The sequence below is a fragment of the Bubalus kerabau genome, chromosome 11 (assembly GCF_029407905.1).
Source record: "Bubalus kerabau isolate K-KA32 ecotype Philippines breed swamp buffalo chromosome 11, PCC_UOA_SB_1v2, whole genome shotgun sequence".
Classification (NCBI taxonomy): Eukaryota; Metazoa; Chordata; class Mammalia; order Artiodactyla; family Bovidae; genus Bubalus; species Bubalus kerabau.
Window position 1 is genome coordinate 71,566,309 of NC_073634.1, and position 14,548 is coordinate 71,580,856.

Here is a 14,548-nt window from a genome sequence, read left to right on the forward strand (position 1 = left end):
GGGAAGGTACAAGTGTTTGTTGAATGATTGAAGTGATATGCTGAGGGGAAAACAACACTGTGTCTGACACTGATTATCTTCCCCGATGACTCAGGTTGCATGGATTTACTGAGCACCTTCTATGGGCCAGATGTGGTGTTAGATGGTGTTTGCTGCATAGACATTGGAGTCTGGAGTTGAATCATCTGCCCTTTCTTTCTCAAACATTCTTTGGGACTTCCCTGGCAGGCCAGTGGGTAAGACTCTGTGCTTCCACTACAGGGGGCGCAGGTTCAATCCCTGGTCGGAGAACTATGATACCACATGCAGGGTGGCCAAAAAAATAAAACACATTCTCTGTTTGAGCTGCTTAGGAAGGGACTGATAAAAGCTGGGGTTTCTCTCTTGACCCCAGATGTCCATTTTATGGAATAACCTTCTAAGATATAGAAGGTTCCCTGGTGGGCTTCCCTGGTGGCTCAGATGGTAAAGAATCTGCCTGCAAGGTGGGAAACCTAGGTTTGATCCCTGGGTTGGGAAGATCCCCTGGAGAAGGGAAAGGCTACTCCCCACTCCAATGTTCTGGCCTGGAGAATTCCATGGACTGTATAGTCCATGGGGTTGCAAAGAGTTGAATACGATTGAGTGACTTTCACTTTCTAAGATATAGGGACCCACAATGTGTCTACCCTCAATCACTCCCATGTTTGAGTGTGAAGGTGGGATGCAGCTAGAGAGGCAATGGTTTTAGAACTCCTGAGCCCATCCCCAAGCAAAGGTCCCCAAGACCACCTCCTGAACTCAAGCAGTCCCTCCATAGCCACAGACTCAGCACTGAGAGAGCAGGACAGTGTCAGTGTGGCAATCGACACAGGATAGCCCACAGCTTGAGGAGGCTTCTAAAAAGCAATGTGCTATCACAAGAGAATGGATGTTACAAGCCACAGCACCCCTTGTAACCATCTGTGGGCAAATCATGTTACACCTCTGGGCCTCAACGTCCCAATATGTGAGATGAGCTGGGTGAGCGAGGTGGTCTCTAAGAGTCTCTGCAGCCCTGATCATCTCTGGTTCCTTAAGGAGATCCTCAAGGTCATTCAAGGAGGTCTGAAGGGAGCAGCAAACTTGTCAGGATTTCACTCTGGGGTTTTCTCTGATCCCTTTGGTAATGTGACCATTATCACCTTCATCATCACCAGCGTCAGCATCACCCTTTTTATGTAATTGGCCTGGGGTGTGGCCTCTCCAGAGATCCCCACTGTGTGAGTTAGAGGGACCATTCATCACACACACATAAAGCTGTCAGACCAATGCGCTCATAAATGTAAACATGTAGAATATGCTCTAATGGACCTCTGCTGCCCAGTCGGTCCACACACCTGCACACTGCTATCAAGAGCATGCCAAATTGAATTCATGGGGGAAAATTGCATTGCGAATTGAATGTAGAATCAACCAGCATCTCTGACTATCATCATTCACAGGCACCAGGAGAAGTCAAGGTTGATTATATTTCAGGTTGATTTATACTTACCACCGGATGGTGTGGTCCCTCTGGCTAAGTCATCCATTAATGTCCTGTCTCCATGGCTTCCCAGGAGTGAGGGGGAGGAGGCCCCAAGTCCAGTCACCAGGTGACTGAGAGATGAAGCATCCTTAACTGAATGTCAGAGATGGGTCTGAATGGACTGTAACTTGCTTCCCTATTATTCCAGTGGCTAATGATGGCTCTGTACTGCTGAGAAGGCTGGAAGCTCACTGATCCTCACTGAGGACTCTGCATATGGACCAAGGGTGGCCTTTAGGTGAGACCAACCCACGTTCAACCCACCTACAATTCTTCAGGACTGTGTCTCCAGCTATCACCTTCTCATCTGGGAGGATGGGCAGCATACAAAAAGAGAAGTGAGGGAGTAAAGATTGCCTTGGGGTTGTCAAGACCAGCTCTTTTCCACAGTGACCACAACCACAAGCAGAGACGTGGCCTGAGTTGACTCTGGGTTGGTGTGCTTGTCTTTGTATGATACTGCCTCCATGGGTGTCCAACTTAAATGACCTTAGACATGCTATGTCATCATATTTGGGGTAAGAGTCTAGGTTTCAAGATCTGAAGAGGGAATGATATGTTTATAGACATATGTAAATTGGCATCTATAAACTGGTAGCAGCATAGGCTAAGTTTTAACTATCTGGGGGTGGAGTAGACCCATATTGCACTTTCAAGAGTGCAGAAATAATACAATTGGCAAGGTTTGGGGGGGATGGGCTGGCTCTGGCTTCTGAGGTCACTGAGTGATCTTCTGCTAACAATATCTCCGGATCGTTGGATTTGGTGTGTACCAGTAGATTTGGTGGGCTGCCGTCTCGGGTCGCACAGAGTCGGACATGACTGAAGCGACTTAGCAGCAGCAGCAGCAGCAACAGTGGATTTGAAACACCCAGCTTCTTAAAGGGCTTCCTGCATATGATGGGTGTCAGTCTGTTTACCTGACCTATGGGCTATCAGGTCTACTTCAAAGAAAAATAACAAATCCATGCTACATCATAGAATTAATCAGTAAATGGTCAGTATATCTGTTTTTTTTTTTTTTTTTAAAACTATGTTCATACCTCATTTTCATGGGATCCCTACCAACCCAGAACCCAGATGGAAAACCAGAGCATTGGCCATTTTCCAAGGCCATACATTCTATTTATAAGTTAGAAACCTACAGCCATTTGTTAAAATTCTATTTATTATTCATTTACAAACTGTTCTAACCAATGTGACTGCTTGGTTTCCGGGCCCATAGCAGACTAGAGGAGGAGACTGAAAGCGGGGGATCAAAGGGTGTCTTTTGGCAGAACTAAAGGAAATTTGACAGCCTGGTAGATGGGAGAAGGAGGGAGCACTTTCAAAGCATGGCTCAGGGAGTAGAAAAGCATTTTATTTAGAAAAACCTTTATTTATTCCAAATGATGAAAAATACAACGGTTTGTCATAAACTGCCCTGTATACTACTACTTGAGGTATTACTGATTTTATAAATTGTGATCCTGTATTTATATTCTTTTAAAGAGTTTTATGTCTGTTTATTTATCAATATCTCTATCTTTGGATTCTGCCATTGTAAATATTTTGTTTAATTAAATTGTTATTGCTTTGCACCATGAAGGCAATTTTTCAGATTTTGGGGGAAGGTTTCATGACATGTGGATTGCAGAGTGATGGTTTTGCTGGTGCGGATGGAATCAACGCTGAAATGAATTCCGATAGTCCCTCTTTCTGCTCCTTGGTGGTGGTCTGAGAGGGCCTCCTGTCACTCATGTATAACCTCCACTCCCCTGAGTTTACATATCACTGTGTGCTGTGGTGACTCACAGATGCCCTGGGCCTGCTGACCTCCACCCCTGATGATTCCCTCTGCGCCCCCCAAAGCTGAGTACTGGAAATGAGGGGCAAAGCCATGTCCCTACCCACATAACCCCTCCCATCTGCTGTTACCCAGGGCGTGGGAGCAAGTAAAGCTCCAGGGCAGGATAGACTACTGAAGGTCAGGATGAAGTCACGCTGAAGATCTGAGTGCTGGACGTCAGTGATTTCCAGAAGTCAAAAGCCTAAGCTTGTCATGAGGTGGAAAGTGTGCAATCCAGAAGTCCAGCGACGAGGGAGCAAGGAACCAGTCCTGAGGTGTTAGGTGAGGGCAGGAGTCCAAAGGGTTGGGTTGTCCAGAAGACCAGCCCAAGTAGGCAGAGCATGCCAAGGGAGCCTGTCCTAAGCTTTCATATCTCAGGGGGAAAAAAGGATTCTTATTGATAAAAGAAAAGGGACTAAGTACCTGCCCTGTTTATTTCTTTATTCTGGTTTTTCTTTTCTCCTTTCTCTCATGGTTTGTATAAAGGTTCAGTTGCTGACTGGGAGCTCAACCCAATGCTCTGTGACAGCCTAGAGGGATGGGATGGGGTGGGAGACGGGAGGGAGGTCCAAGAGGGAGGAGATATATATATACTTGTGGCTGATTCATGTTGATGCACGGCAGAAATCAGCATAATATTATAAAGCAATTATCCTCTAATGACCAATTAAAAAAAAATTCAGTCACCACAGAGAACCTTCCAGATTCCAGTTAAGGCCCAGAGCAGGGCAGTCAGTTGCCAACTGTAGAGAGTACTGCTTTCCTACTGTTGGAACTCTGGATGAGAGAAATGATTTTAGCCTCTAGGATTTCCAAGCTGATGTTTTCCCAATGGAATATATGTTTTTATATTTAGGAAAAAAAGGCAAAAATGAGTTCCGTGGGCCCTAGGTAGGTAAGAGGAGGCCAGCTCTGCCTGGCTTGTGGGTGAGCAGGCTGTGTGTCCAGCTCTTCGGGAGTTCTGGTAAGACGGCCCTTTGGGGTCATGTTGCTGGCCATAGTGCGTGAGTTACCCTGTCTCCAAGGGTTCTGAAGATTGAGGGGTACAAAGTTCAACAGCAATGAAAATGGGGAGGGGTTGGGCAGGAAGAGTCTAGCTCTACGACCTTGGACCTCAGGTTACCATTTGTAAAATGGAGCCCAAAATGTCTACATTACTGGGTGATTATGAAGACTAAATAATGCCGGTATGCTATCCGCACTCAGTAAATGAAACTCCTTTTTTTTTTCTTAGGCAGTGCAGATTTTTTCTTACAACTATTATTTATTTTTTAAAATAAATAATGTATTTATTAAATATAAAAAATATATAAAACAAAAAAAAACATGTCTTATGTTTTTAAGACATGGTCACTTATAACCACCACTCTCCTGAAACGCCCAAGGTCTCACTCTCCATCTTTACTTTCCTCTTCCTCTACATCTCCTCTCTGAATGTGTTGATTGTGATTATGATTTTGACTGTTAGTCACCCAGTAGTGTCCGACTCTTTGCCATCCCATGGACTGCTTGTAGCCTGCCAGGCTCCTCTGTTCATGGAATTCTCCAGGCAAGAATACTGGAGTGGGTTGCCATTCCCTTCTCCAGGGGAGCTTCTCAACCCAGAGATCGAACCCGGGTCTCCTGAATGTGTTACTCCTTCCTTGAAGTGTGGTCTCAGGAGGTCCAGCCCAGTCTCCAATGCCAGGGGTCCAACTCCAGGCACCTCTGAGAAAGGGGCCCTCTTGTAATGAGAGCTCCTCTCAAGTCAAACAGACGCAGGTGCTGCCTTCTGCTCCCCTTGAACTTCAGAAGCAGGAGAAGGTTTACTCATCAGAACCCCAGGTTGTCAGCGAGGGGTTTTCTGGACCACAGACCAAGCAATTTCTGGAAACCATGCTGACCAGCAGTTGTTCCAGCACTTGAAAAATACAAGCTCACAGACTTAGGGAATGGACTTATGGTTGCCGAGGGGAAGGATGAGGGGGAAGGGATAGGTAGGCAGTTTGGAATGGAAATGTACACACTGCTATATTCAAAACGGATAACCAACAAGGACCTACTGTACAGCACATGGAACTCTGCTCAATGCTATGTGGCAGCCTAGATGAGAGGGGAGTTTGGGGGAGAATGGATACATGTATATGTATGGCTGGCTTCCCAGGTGGCTCGGGGTTAAAGAATTCACCTGCCCATGCAGGAGATGCAGGTTTGATCCCTGGGTCAGGAAAATCCCCTGGAGGAGGAAATGGCAACTCACTCCAGTATTTTTGCCTTGGAAAAATCCTATGGACCGAGGAGACTGGCAGGGGCTACAGTCCTTGGGGTCACAAAGAGTCAGGCCTGACAGTAACTGCACACACACACACATGCATGGCTGGGCCCCTTCGCTGTTCACCTGAAGCCATGACAACATTGTTAACTGTCTGTATCTCAATACAAAATAAAAAGTTTTTTAAAAAAGATGTGAGCTCAACCTGATTTCTCAGATGGGGCCGGGGGCGGGGGTGGGGGGCTCAGCCATCTGTGGCATGTACTGAGGCTGTATAGACACTAGATGGCGCCCTGTTCCCATGCTAGGGCTCCTTCCTGGGAGCTGGACTGCCGCTAACAGCTTCAGCCCCTAGCCTGGGAAACCCTGGCTGATTTAGAGTCCTGACACCTGACTCAGCTCAAAAAGCCACTTTCAGCCCCACGTGGGTTCACTCCCTTTTTCTTGTCTCCTTTTTCTGCTTAGGTTCTAATTGTTGCACTGCACTTCATTTTATACAGCTTCTTCGTTTCTGGGGGAAAAAGCAGGCTGTGCTTCTAAGCCCTTGTTTCAAATGCATCTCTGATGATGCACCCAGTTCTCTCACCCTTGGACCTCAGGGCCTGCCTTAGTGCCTAACTCACGTTTGGTTTTTATTGAATGAATGGATGACTTTTGAAACAATTCAGGTGAATCCTGTCATTTAAAAAGCCAGCATCTATTCAAGTTTCTAGCTGAAAATATTAGTACATAAAGGTTGCCTAGGGACAAACGACTTTCCTCTGAAAGGTCCCTCAGATGTTGTATAAGGTTTGGTTGCATGCTGATGCTGAGCGCAATTTGCCGACCAAGGGGACAATTCGGACCACCTGTGAAAAGCGTTATCAAGCTCTATCTGAAAACATTTTCCACATCTTGACATTCCGGGGACTCAGGCATCATTTTCCCCTACATATTCAGAATTCAGTGGTATTAACCAATTGGGGAAAGTTCCAGAGACTTTTGCTTTCAGGGTGGCAGTGGCAGCTCTGTGGGCAGTGGGAGGGAGCGGGTCCTGGTTGTTGAGACATGCATGGGGTCGCAGAGTCGGACACGATTGAGCGACTGATCTGATCTGAAGCCTCAACAGCTCCCCCTGCTGGCAGAAGTATATGAGGCCAGCAGTCGCGCGGCCCAATACAGGCAGGGAGAGGAGGTGGAAGGAACAAGGCTCACCTAAGTGGGGAGTCTGGGTGTTTTTTGTTCTCCTGGAAAGCTCTCCATGGGGCCTTAGACGCATTTCCTAACTTCTCAATTCAACTATTTACAAGAGTTATGTGTGCAGTTGGAGGAGGCTGGACTGTGTAACTTCTAAATCTGCCTCTGGCTGGAGATAAATTTGCCAAGAGCACAGGCTGGGCTTGAACAACAACAACAAAAGCCTGCCTGAGTCTGGCTCCACCATTTACTGGCGTAAGTTACCTTTGGCAAGTCGCCAATGTTTCTGTGGTCTGCAGGATGGTGTGGATCACGTGTCATGTGTGGTTAGGATGGTGAGCTGCTTAACACCAAGCCAGGCCTCTGCTATGGTTTACCGTGGACCCACAGGAGGGGCCGTCTCCACTCTGCAGTGGCCCCAGGATTCCCCCAGGCATGAAGCCAAGTGGTTTCTGAACCAGGGCAAACCAGAGGCCTCAGGGCTCTGATGCCTGAAACCCAAGCTTCAGTTCTGCTTGGAAAACATGGCTTTCAGAGCTTTGATACAAAGAATGTTCCCCAGATTCATTTTCCTTTTGGCTGAATGAAAGGATCAAAATGATCTTTTTGTTTTGACTTCCTATTGACTTCACATCAAATCACCCCCAAGAGGGAGTGTCATCGAGCTTGACTGTCCACTCATTCAATTAATGGCCAAATTGCTCTTGAGCAGTAACAGGAGAGGCAGCCCAGCCAAGGCCACACAGTGGCCACAGCAGCCTTGCTCAGGCAGAGAGAGCAGACCAGCCTGCAGCCCTGGGCCAGCCCCTCTGCTCTCTCACCCTCGGTTTCACACACACACCCAGGGAAGTGGACTTGTTCAGGCCCCACAGCAGGGCTGACTCCCATTTTGCATGGTCCAGGGTTCTCTGGGTACAGCTTGGGTGGTTGACAGACATAGAACATTCTTTTCCTGGTCGTTGGCCAGGAATCAGAGGAGTCAGAGATTGTTAGAGGGCCTTGGCCAGGACTTTTATGCTGGAAGGACCCCTGCCTCTGGGTGCGGGCAGGGCGCCTGGAGGAGGGAGTTACAGGGAGCAGTCCTGGGGACTCTGGAGGTTGTGTGTTTGCAGTTTGGTTTGTAGGTGATACCTGGAAAGGGGCCTGAGAGACTGTTGCTCAGGGCTGCTCATTGCTGCTCGGGTGCATGTGTGTCTAACGCCCAGGCTCCCAGAATCGATGGTTTCTTCAGATCAGGGTATGCAGGGCTGGAGGCTCAGGAACTGAAAGGAATTCTGAATCCTTCAAGTTCTGCTGTGAAAGTTGGGTCCTTAAGGGAGTAAGAATGACTCAGGAGTGGGCTAGTAAAAGCGCAACACACCTGACCAGAAGCCAGATGATGTGAGCTTACGTCCCTTCTGCCAGCAACTGGAGGTGAGGTTGGTAGCCTTAGGAAAGTATCTGACCTCTCTGAGAATCGGTATAGTCATCTTCTGATTTGGGATGGTGACTCCTTCCTCCCTGGATGGTGGCAAAGATTACGTAAGATTGTGAGTGTAAGAGAGAATTGCAAATTGTAAAGTGGGAGCTACTATTCTAATGCATAGACCTGGAGTCATGTGTGTTTGCTGGATTATTTGAGAATATTTGATTCTACTCTAGAAAATAAGGGAACCAAACAAATAAGGAGGATAGATAAAAATTAGTATAGAAGCAAATGGCTTGAAAGACCAATTAGAAGTAGATAAAGAGAGTGAACCACAGCGTGAATGCAGATAGGAAGGGATGGAGAAGAGTGGGCTCTGAATATTCATGATTCGCACTAAATATACATGAGGCACGTGAAGCATCAAATATTCAGGCTACGCCAAACGTACACGAGACCCATGAGACACTCGATCTTCAATCAGCTGCCCATTGGTGACGCCCATCTGGTCCCATTCTAACCCCTAGAAACACAGATAAGCACCTTGGCTTTCAGCTGACTAAATTGATGATCTGCAGCTGTGCCCCGCTGTCCCTGCCTGAGGCTCACTGATAGAGCACCTGTGTGGCTGGGCCCAGAACCTTCTGTCTTTTACTCAAAGCCTCAGCTCTGTTGCTTGTGATCACACCAACAGCAGGAAGGGCTGATGTGGCAGCCAGGACGGAACACCCAGGATTCGGTGGTGTGGTCTTTTCACAATACCCTGAGTATCTCTCCCCAGCTTGTGTTCGCTGTTTTAAATTGATCCAGTCACCCACTTGAGCTGCGGCTCTTGCTTTGGTCTGCGAGCCCTTCGGCTTGGTGATCTGTTGGCAGTGGAGTTGGCTGCTATCCTTGCAGCAAGGTAATCCCCCCACGACACCTGGGGCCAGAAGCGGGGACTGGGCGCTGGGGGTGGGAGGACTGCGTGCTTCCAACTCTCTAGCCCAGCTGCTGAGATGCGGGTGCTGTGTCTGCATGTGTGGTGGGTGGAGGGGTCCCTCAGGACTCCCCTGCACCCCCGGTCAGGTGGGTCAGCTCGCACGCAGAGTGCTGAATGATGCCCAAGAATACACTGTGGACAGCACCCCAGGGATCCTGCCACCCTTCTCCCCTTGTCCTAGAAGGACAGAAAGTCAAGTGACTTCAGCAACTACCTGACAGAATTTCCTGCTCTCCTTATTGGCCTGGCCAGTGTTTCAACTTCCTTACCATCGCCTTCCTGCAGACTCTTCTGAACGTCATCCTGAAGAGACTACGTGTCAGAGAGCAAAGAAAACTGGGTCAGTGTCCTGCCTCGGTCACGTACTCGCTGTGAGATGTACATGAGTCACCTAAACTCTGGGCCTCAGTTTCCTCATTAGTAAAACGATGCCTGACCTTGCACTTACAACAGGTGATGTTTATTCAATAACCCCAAGTACAAACAAGGCAGGTAGTTCTTTATTTTATTTTACTTACTGTGCTGCTGCTGTTGCTGAGTTGCTTCAGTCATGTCCATCTCTGTGCGACCCCATGGACTGTAGCCTGCTAGCCTCCTCTGTCCATGGGACTCTCCAGGCAAGAATACTGGAGTGGGTTGCCATTTCCTTCTCCAAGGGAATCTTCCTAACCCAGAGATCAAACCTGTGTCTCCTTCATGGCAGGAAGTTTCTTTACTGTGTGAGCCATGATTGGAAGTCCCTGTATTAAGAAGCAGTGGGAGGTTGAGGAAGAGAAGAGATCAGCTCCTGTCTGGGCCTCTGAGGGGCTGTACGGTAGTGGGACTTTCACAGCTCAAGATGCAGCAGGTCAGAAACCCCGGGTCACCCGGAAGTGACCAGTCTCTGGACAATGGGTCCCCAGTGCCTGCTCATGTCCTTGTAATGCATTCTGGAAACGCATCCACCCAGAGGAGGCTCCTTTAGGGTGACCAAATGCTCATGCCCACCCTCTAAGAAGCACCACCTCTGGGAACCTGGAAAAGCAAACAGATCATTAAATGGCTAAACAGACTTAAAGCCCAGGGAGTGAGACAAGCCTGTGCCACTGCTGCACAGGCCTTCCGAGTGATTAAATATTTGTGCTGCCAGATGCGCACTCCCATCGTCTCCCTGGACAGCGCTCCACAACCGGCGGGCTCTGCCTTCCCGCTGCGCCCCCATCAGCTGTCAGTTACTTCCATCCATCTGCTGGCGCTTGTATGACATCATCTCCATCTGAACACATGGAGCGTCTGTCGCAGGCCGCGCTAAGTTTACAGATCATTATACATTGATTGCGTTTTTGAGTGGCTGCTTCCCTGAGCCTGTGGGGAGGGCCTGTAATTCACCAGGGCAAACTCTCAGTCACTGCCCCAGCCCGACTTACTCCAGGAAAGATTTCCTTTTAGACAGTTAATCCCCATCAGGAGTGTAGATTCCCATTAGTTTTGATCAAAGAAATTCTCTGTGATCTGTCCTACCCTTAAAGCACCATGAGTGTTGGTTTATTTCACTAATAACTGCTGCCTTTAATGTTGCTGGCAGCCCATGGGAGCTTACATAAATATCCTTTAAGCTAAAAACAATAGAAAGTGTGCAGGGGCCTTAAGGAAGGCCAGTCTTTGAGTTAAGAGTTTGGGATTTTGAAACAGAAAGCTTTTCCACTCCTCAAAAATAATTTTTTTTTTTTAATAAGGCAAGCAATTCAATCTTGTGAATAGGCATTTAGAAATTAATTTTTTAGAAGAAACAAAGACCTTAAAGTTCAACCCCAGGTCTTTATCTTCAAGTGTGAGTTTCTCCCTCAGACTCCCACATTTTTGAAGTTCCATTTGGGGAGTACCTACTTGTCACCTGCAGCTTGGTTTCCTAATGGTTTGTAAGAGCTCTCACTATTCACTCCCATTCGTAAGGGAAGTGGTCTTTAAAGGAGCTCAGTTTTGCTTCAGAACTGAGGTTCTTGATTGTTTGCTTGGTTTAGACAAGTGGACTCTGGGATTTGGGTAACTGACATGCTGTGGAGAAGGAAATGGCAACCCACTCCAGTATTCTTGCCTGGAAAATTCAATGGACAGAGGAGCCTGGCAGGCTCTAGTCCCTGGGGTCCCAAAGAGCTGGACGTTACTGGGCAAGTTTCCCTTTCGTTTTCAGAGGACCTGGTTACCTCTTCAGTGTGTCTGACCAGTGTGACCTTATATCAGATTACCTGGGGCTTTTAATTGCACAGCTTTCAGGGGCCCATAGATCCCCCTCTTCATTTTAACATGTGGCACTTTCAGGGCATGGCATGTTCTCCCAGCTTATAGATGATTTTCTCTTGGTTGAACTTCAGAATGGTCGATTCTCAGGGAATGCAGGGAGGCACCTTCATTCACCACTTAAATCTGAAATCTGGGGCCAAGATATGAAAGTCCAAGTTTTCACACACACAAAAAATCACTAAAATGATTCTGATGTATGCAAGGTTCTGATGTTATTCAGAACTGACTTTGCTTTGCCAGATTTCATTTGTTCCCTGTTTCTTTCCAAGATGCGCTCCAGAGATAGGTTTCCAGAACACACCAGAGTCATATAAGGTACCCATAAGTTGGGCACTGGTAGCACTTACCTCTTGGCATAAAGGAGAATGCTGGGCGGTGTACATTTCTGTATCCTTCCTCTTATCCCTCTTATATCTGCACTTTCTCCAGAGCTCCCCAATGTAAAGAGATCTGAAGATGCCTAATGTGACCTGTTGGCAGTGTGTGGGTACCTTTCTGAGAAGAGGACGAAGTGAGCATTTAGCTTCCTGGTGCTGGCATGTACACGTTCATTTTAGGGTCTTCATCTGCTTTGGTAGATAAATCACAAACATTTCCATGAATAACTGTGTCTGTTATGCAAATTGGTTTCCGTCTGCTGGTCTGTTGAGAATAATGTTCCATAATTACAACAGTTATTTACTTATGGGCAAATCAGCTTTCCTACCACCTTCTCCATTTGGGGGAGGCCTCCAGCTGCCATGGGAGCCTGTGTATCTGGAAGGGCTGGGGGGGCTCTGCCTTTGTGGGCCTGTGGTCTGAGTTTGCAGGTCCTGAGACAGAGAAGGATCCAAATGCCATACATTACTTACTTGTACATTTATCCTAGGAGTGTTTATTGAGCACCTACTTCATGCCAAGAGCTTTGCCAGGCTAGGTATTTAGAGATGAACAGACCCAGTCTTGTTCTCCATCATTCACAGTCTGGTTAAAGAGAAGTCAGCATGGTGTTCTGGTAAGGGGGTCAGTGCAAGGGGTCATGTAAGTCCAGGGGGGATCCATAATCCAGGATCAGGAAATGCTTCCAGGCAGAGGTGACGTTTTCTTACTATGCAGGTCTGTCCTGCTGTTACAGATTCCTCCAAACACCAGGGAATTTTCATTCTCTGTTCCCTCAAAATTAAATGCTGTTCCCCCCTCTTTTTGGCTATCTCCTCCCGTACATCTTCAGGTCTTCGCATAAACACTGTTTTCTCAGGGAGGCTTCCCCTGGCCTTACTCCCCACAAATCTAAATGATGATTTCTCTGGCGCTTTTCTTTCCTACATTCCCATTCCTTTACAACACAATATATGTGTATCTATGAGCCTGCGTGTGTGCTAAGTTGCTTCAGTTGTGTCTGACTCTTTGCAACCCTATGGACTATAGCCCACCAGGCTCCTCTGTCCATGGGATTCTCCAGGCAAGAATACTGGGGTGGGTTGCTATGCCCTCTTCCAGGGGATCTTCCTGACCCAGGGATCGAACCCATGTCTTCGGCACCTCCTGCGTTGGCAGCTTCTTTACCACTGGTGCCACCTAGGAAGCCCATTTGTATCTATGTGAGTCTTTAACTGTTTATTGTTCCTACCAGTTGTAAGCTCCTCAAGGTAGATTTTCCTCTGCTGTGTATATAACTGTCTGCCACACAGAAGACACTCAGTAAATGTTGGGACACGTGAATGAATTTATCCAACAAAAGCAAGTCAAGAAGCCTTCTGGATCTCAGTTTGTTCCTCTGAAAAATGGGATTCAGGTGTGCCTGCTTCATAGGATTTTAGAGTGTGGTTACCTGAGCAATGCCCCCCTCTCCCCCAAGATTTTCACATCCTTGGAACCTGTACCTGTGTGACCATATATGGCAAAGGGGACTTTGCAGATGTAATTAAATTTTGTAATTTGAATGTAATTAAACCTTGAGAGGGGGAGATTATCTTGGATTATGCAGATGGGTCTGGTGTAATTGCAGGGGTCTTTGTAAGGAAGAGGCAGAGAATCAGAGGGACAGAAGGTGATGTGGTCACAAAGGAAAGAGAGACCAGGAGATGTTGTGTGACTGGCCTTGAAGGTGCAAGAAGGGGCCCCAGACCAAGGACTACAAGTTGGAAGAGGGAAGAAACAGATTATCCCAGAGCCTTCATAAGGAAAACCCTCCCTAACCCCTCTGACACTTTGAAGCAGCCCTGCAAAACTCGTTTTGAATTTCTGACTTTCAGAGCTTTAAGAGAAAAAAAGGTTATTTTAAGCCTCTCTATGTGTAGTAATTTGTTACAGCAGCAATAGAAAACTAATACATGTAGGGATCCAATAAGATCTTGTGTGGGAAGACTCTCAGAAAAACACAAAGCCAGGAGTCATTATTAGTTTATGACAACGCACCCCTTGTTTATTCCATTTCTGTGCAGTGCTATGTAAGTTTCAGCGACGATAATGAGGCGAGATGCTTGAATAATAGCCTTACACCCCAAGGAAGGGTATTTTTTTTCATAGTTTATAATTGCCATAGAGCTTGAAAATCTTCCAGGTCTTATAGTTCTTAATTATGCTCTCATGCATATGTATCAATTACCCACATGCTCCTACCTAGCTTGTTACTGCAAAGATATTTTAAAATATATATATTTGGAACAGTTTCCTCTGCATGCATCTCCATCTGAAAATATCCTATGAAATATTTCACCTCCACTGCAATAATCCGTGCCGGTTGGGACATGCTTGCCTGCCGGGGACCAGCCCCGGCTGATCCAGGGTATTCGAAGGAGAGACGGCTAGGCGAGGGTCAGGGAATAACTGCTTAATTACACTTTAATTAAGGATACAAAGAGTAATAGAATAAGGATAGCTCAGTGAGGAAATTCAGTGGAGAAAAGCGGCTGAAATAAGGATAGCTCAGTAAGAAAATTCAGTGGAGAAAAGAAGCTGAGTGGCTTGGTTTACGCGGAAAATCAATATAACCCGTGACACCAGGTTAGCTCTGACCACGGAGGCCGCAGGCGCCCTCTCGAATAGCGGAAGGTGCCCCACCTTAGACACCTTCTCGAGTGGGTCTTAGAAGCCCAGGC

At 47.1% G+C, this 14,548-nt stretch overlaps 1 protein-coding gene and 2 long non-coding RNA genes across 6 annotated transcripts in view; all 3 read left to right on the forward strand.

The window, feature by feature from the left end:
- Window positions 1-3,126, forward strand: part of CAPN14 (calpain 14) — a 37,773-nt gene extending 34,647 nt beyond the window's left edge. The window contains exon 22 of the mRNA XM_055540584.1: window positions 1,695-3,126. Coding sequence (XP_055396559.1) covers window positions 1,695-1,721 — 27 coding nt within the window. The 3' untranslated portion in view covers window positions 1,722-3,126. The remainder of the gene's footprint in view (window positions 1-1,694) is intronic.
- A 2,847-nt stretch (window positions 3,127-5,973) lies between these two features.
- Window positions 5,974-14,118, forward strand: LOC129623299 (uncharacterized). Its single transcript, XR_008700472.1, has 2 exons — window positions 5,974-7,056; window positions 13,456-14,118. It is a non-coding gene; the product is annotated as an uncharacterized LOC129623299 (long non-coding RNA).
- LOC129623298 (uncharacterized) lies at window positions 7,936-12,091 on the forward strand. Of its 4 annotated transcripts, none has more exons than XR_008700471.1 (3): window positions 7,936-9,110; window positions 9,370-9,528; window positions 11,898-12,091. It is a non-coding gene; the product is annotated as an uncharacterized LOC129623298 (long non-coding RNA). The 4 variants fall into 4 exon arrangements; XR_008700468.1 differs by having other exon boundaries at window positions 8,487-9,110; window positions 9,373-9,528; XR_008700470.1 differs by having other exon boundaries at window positions 8,750-9,110; window positions 9,441-9,528.
- Window positions 14,119-14,548: the final 430 nt, after the last annotated feature.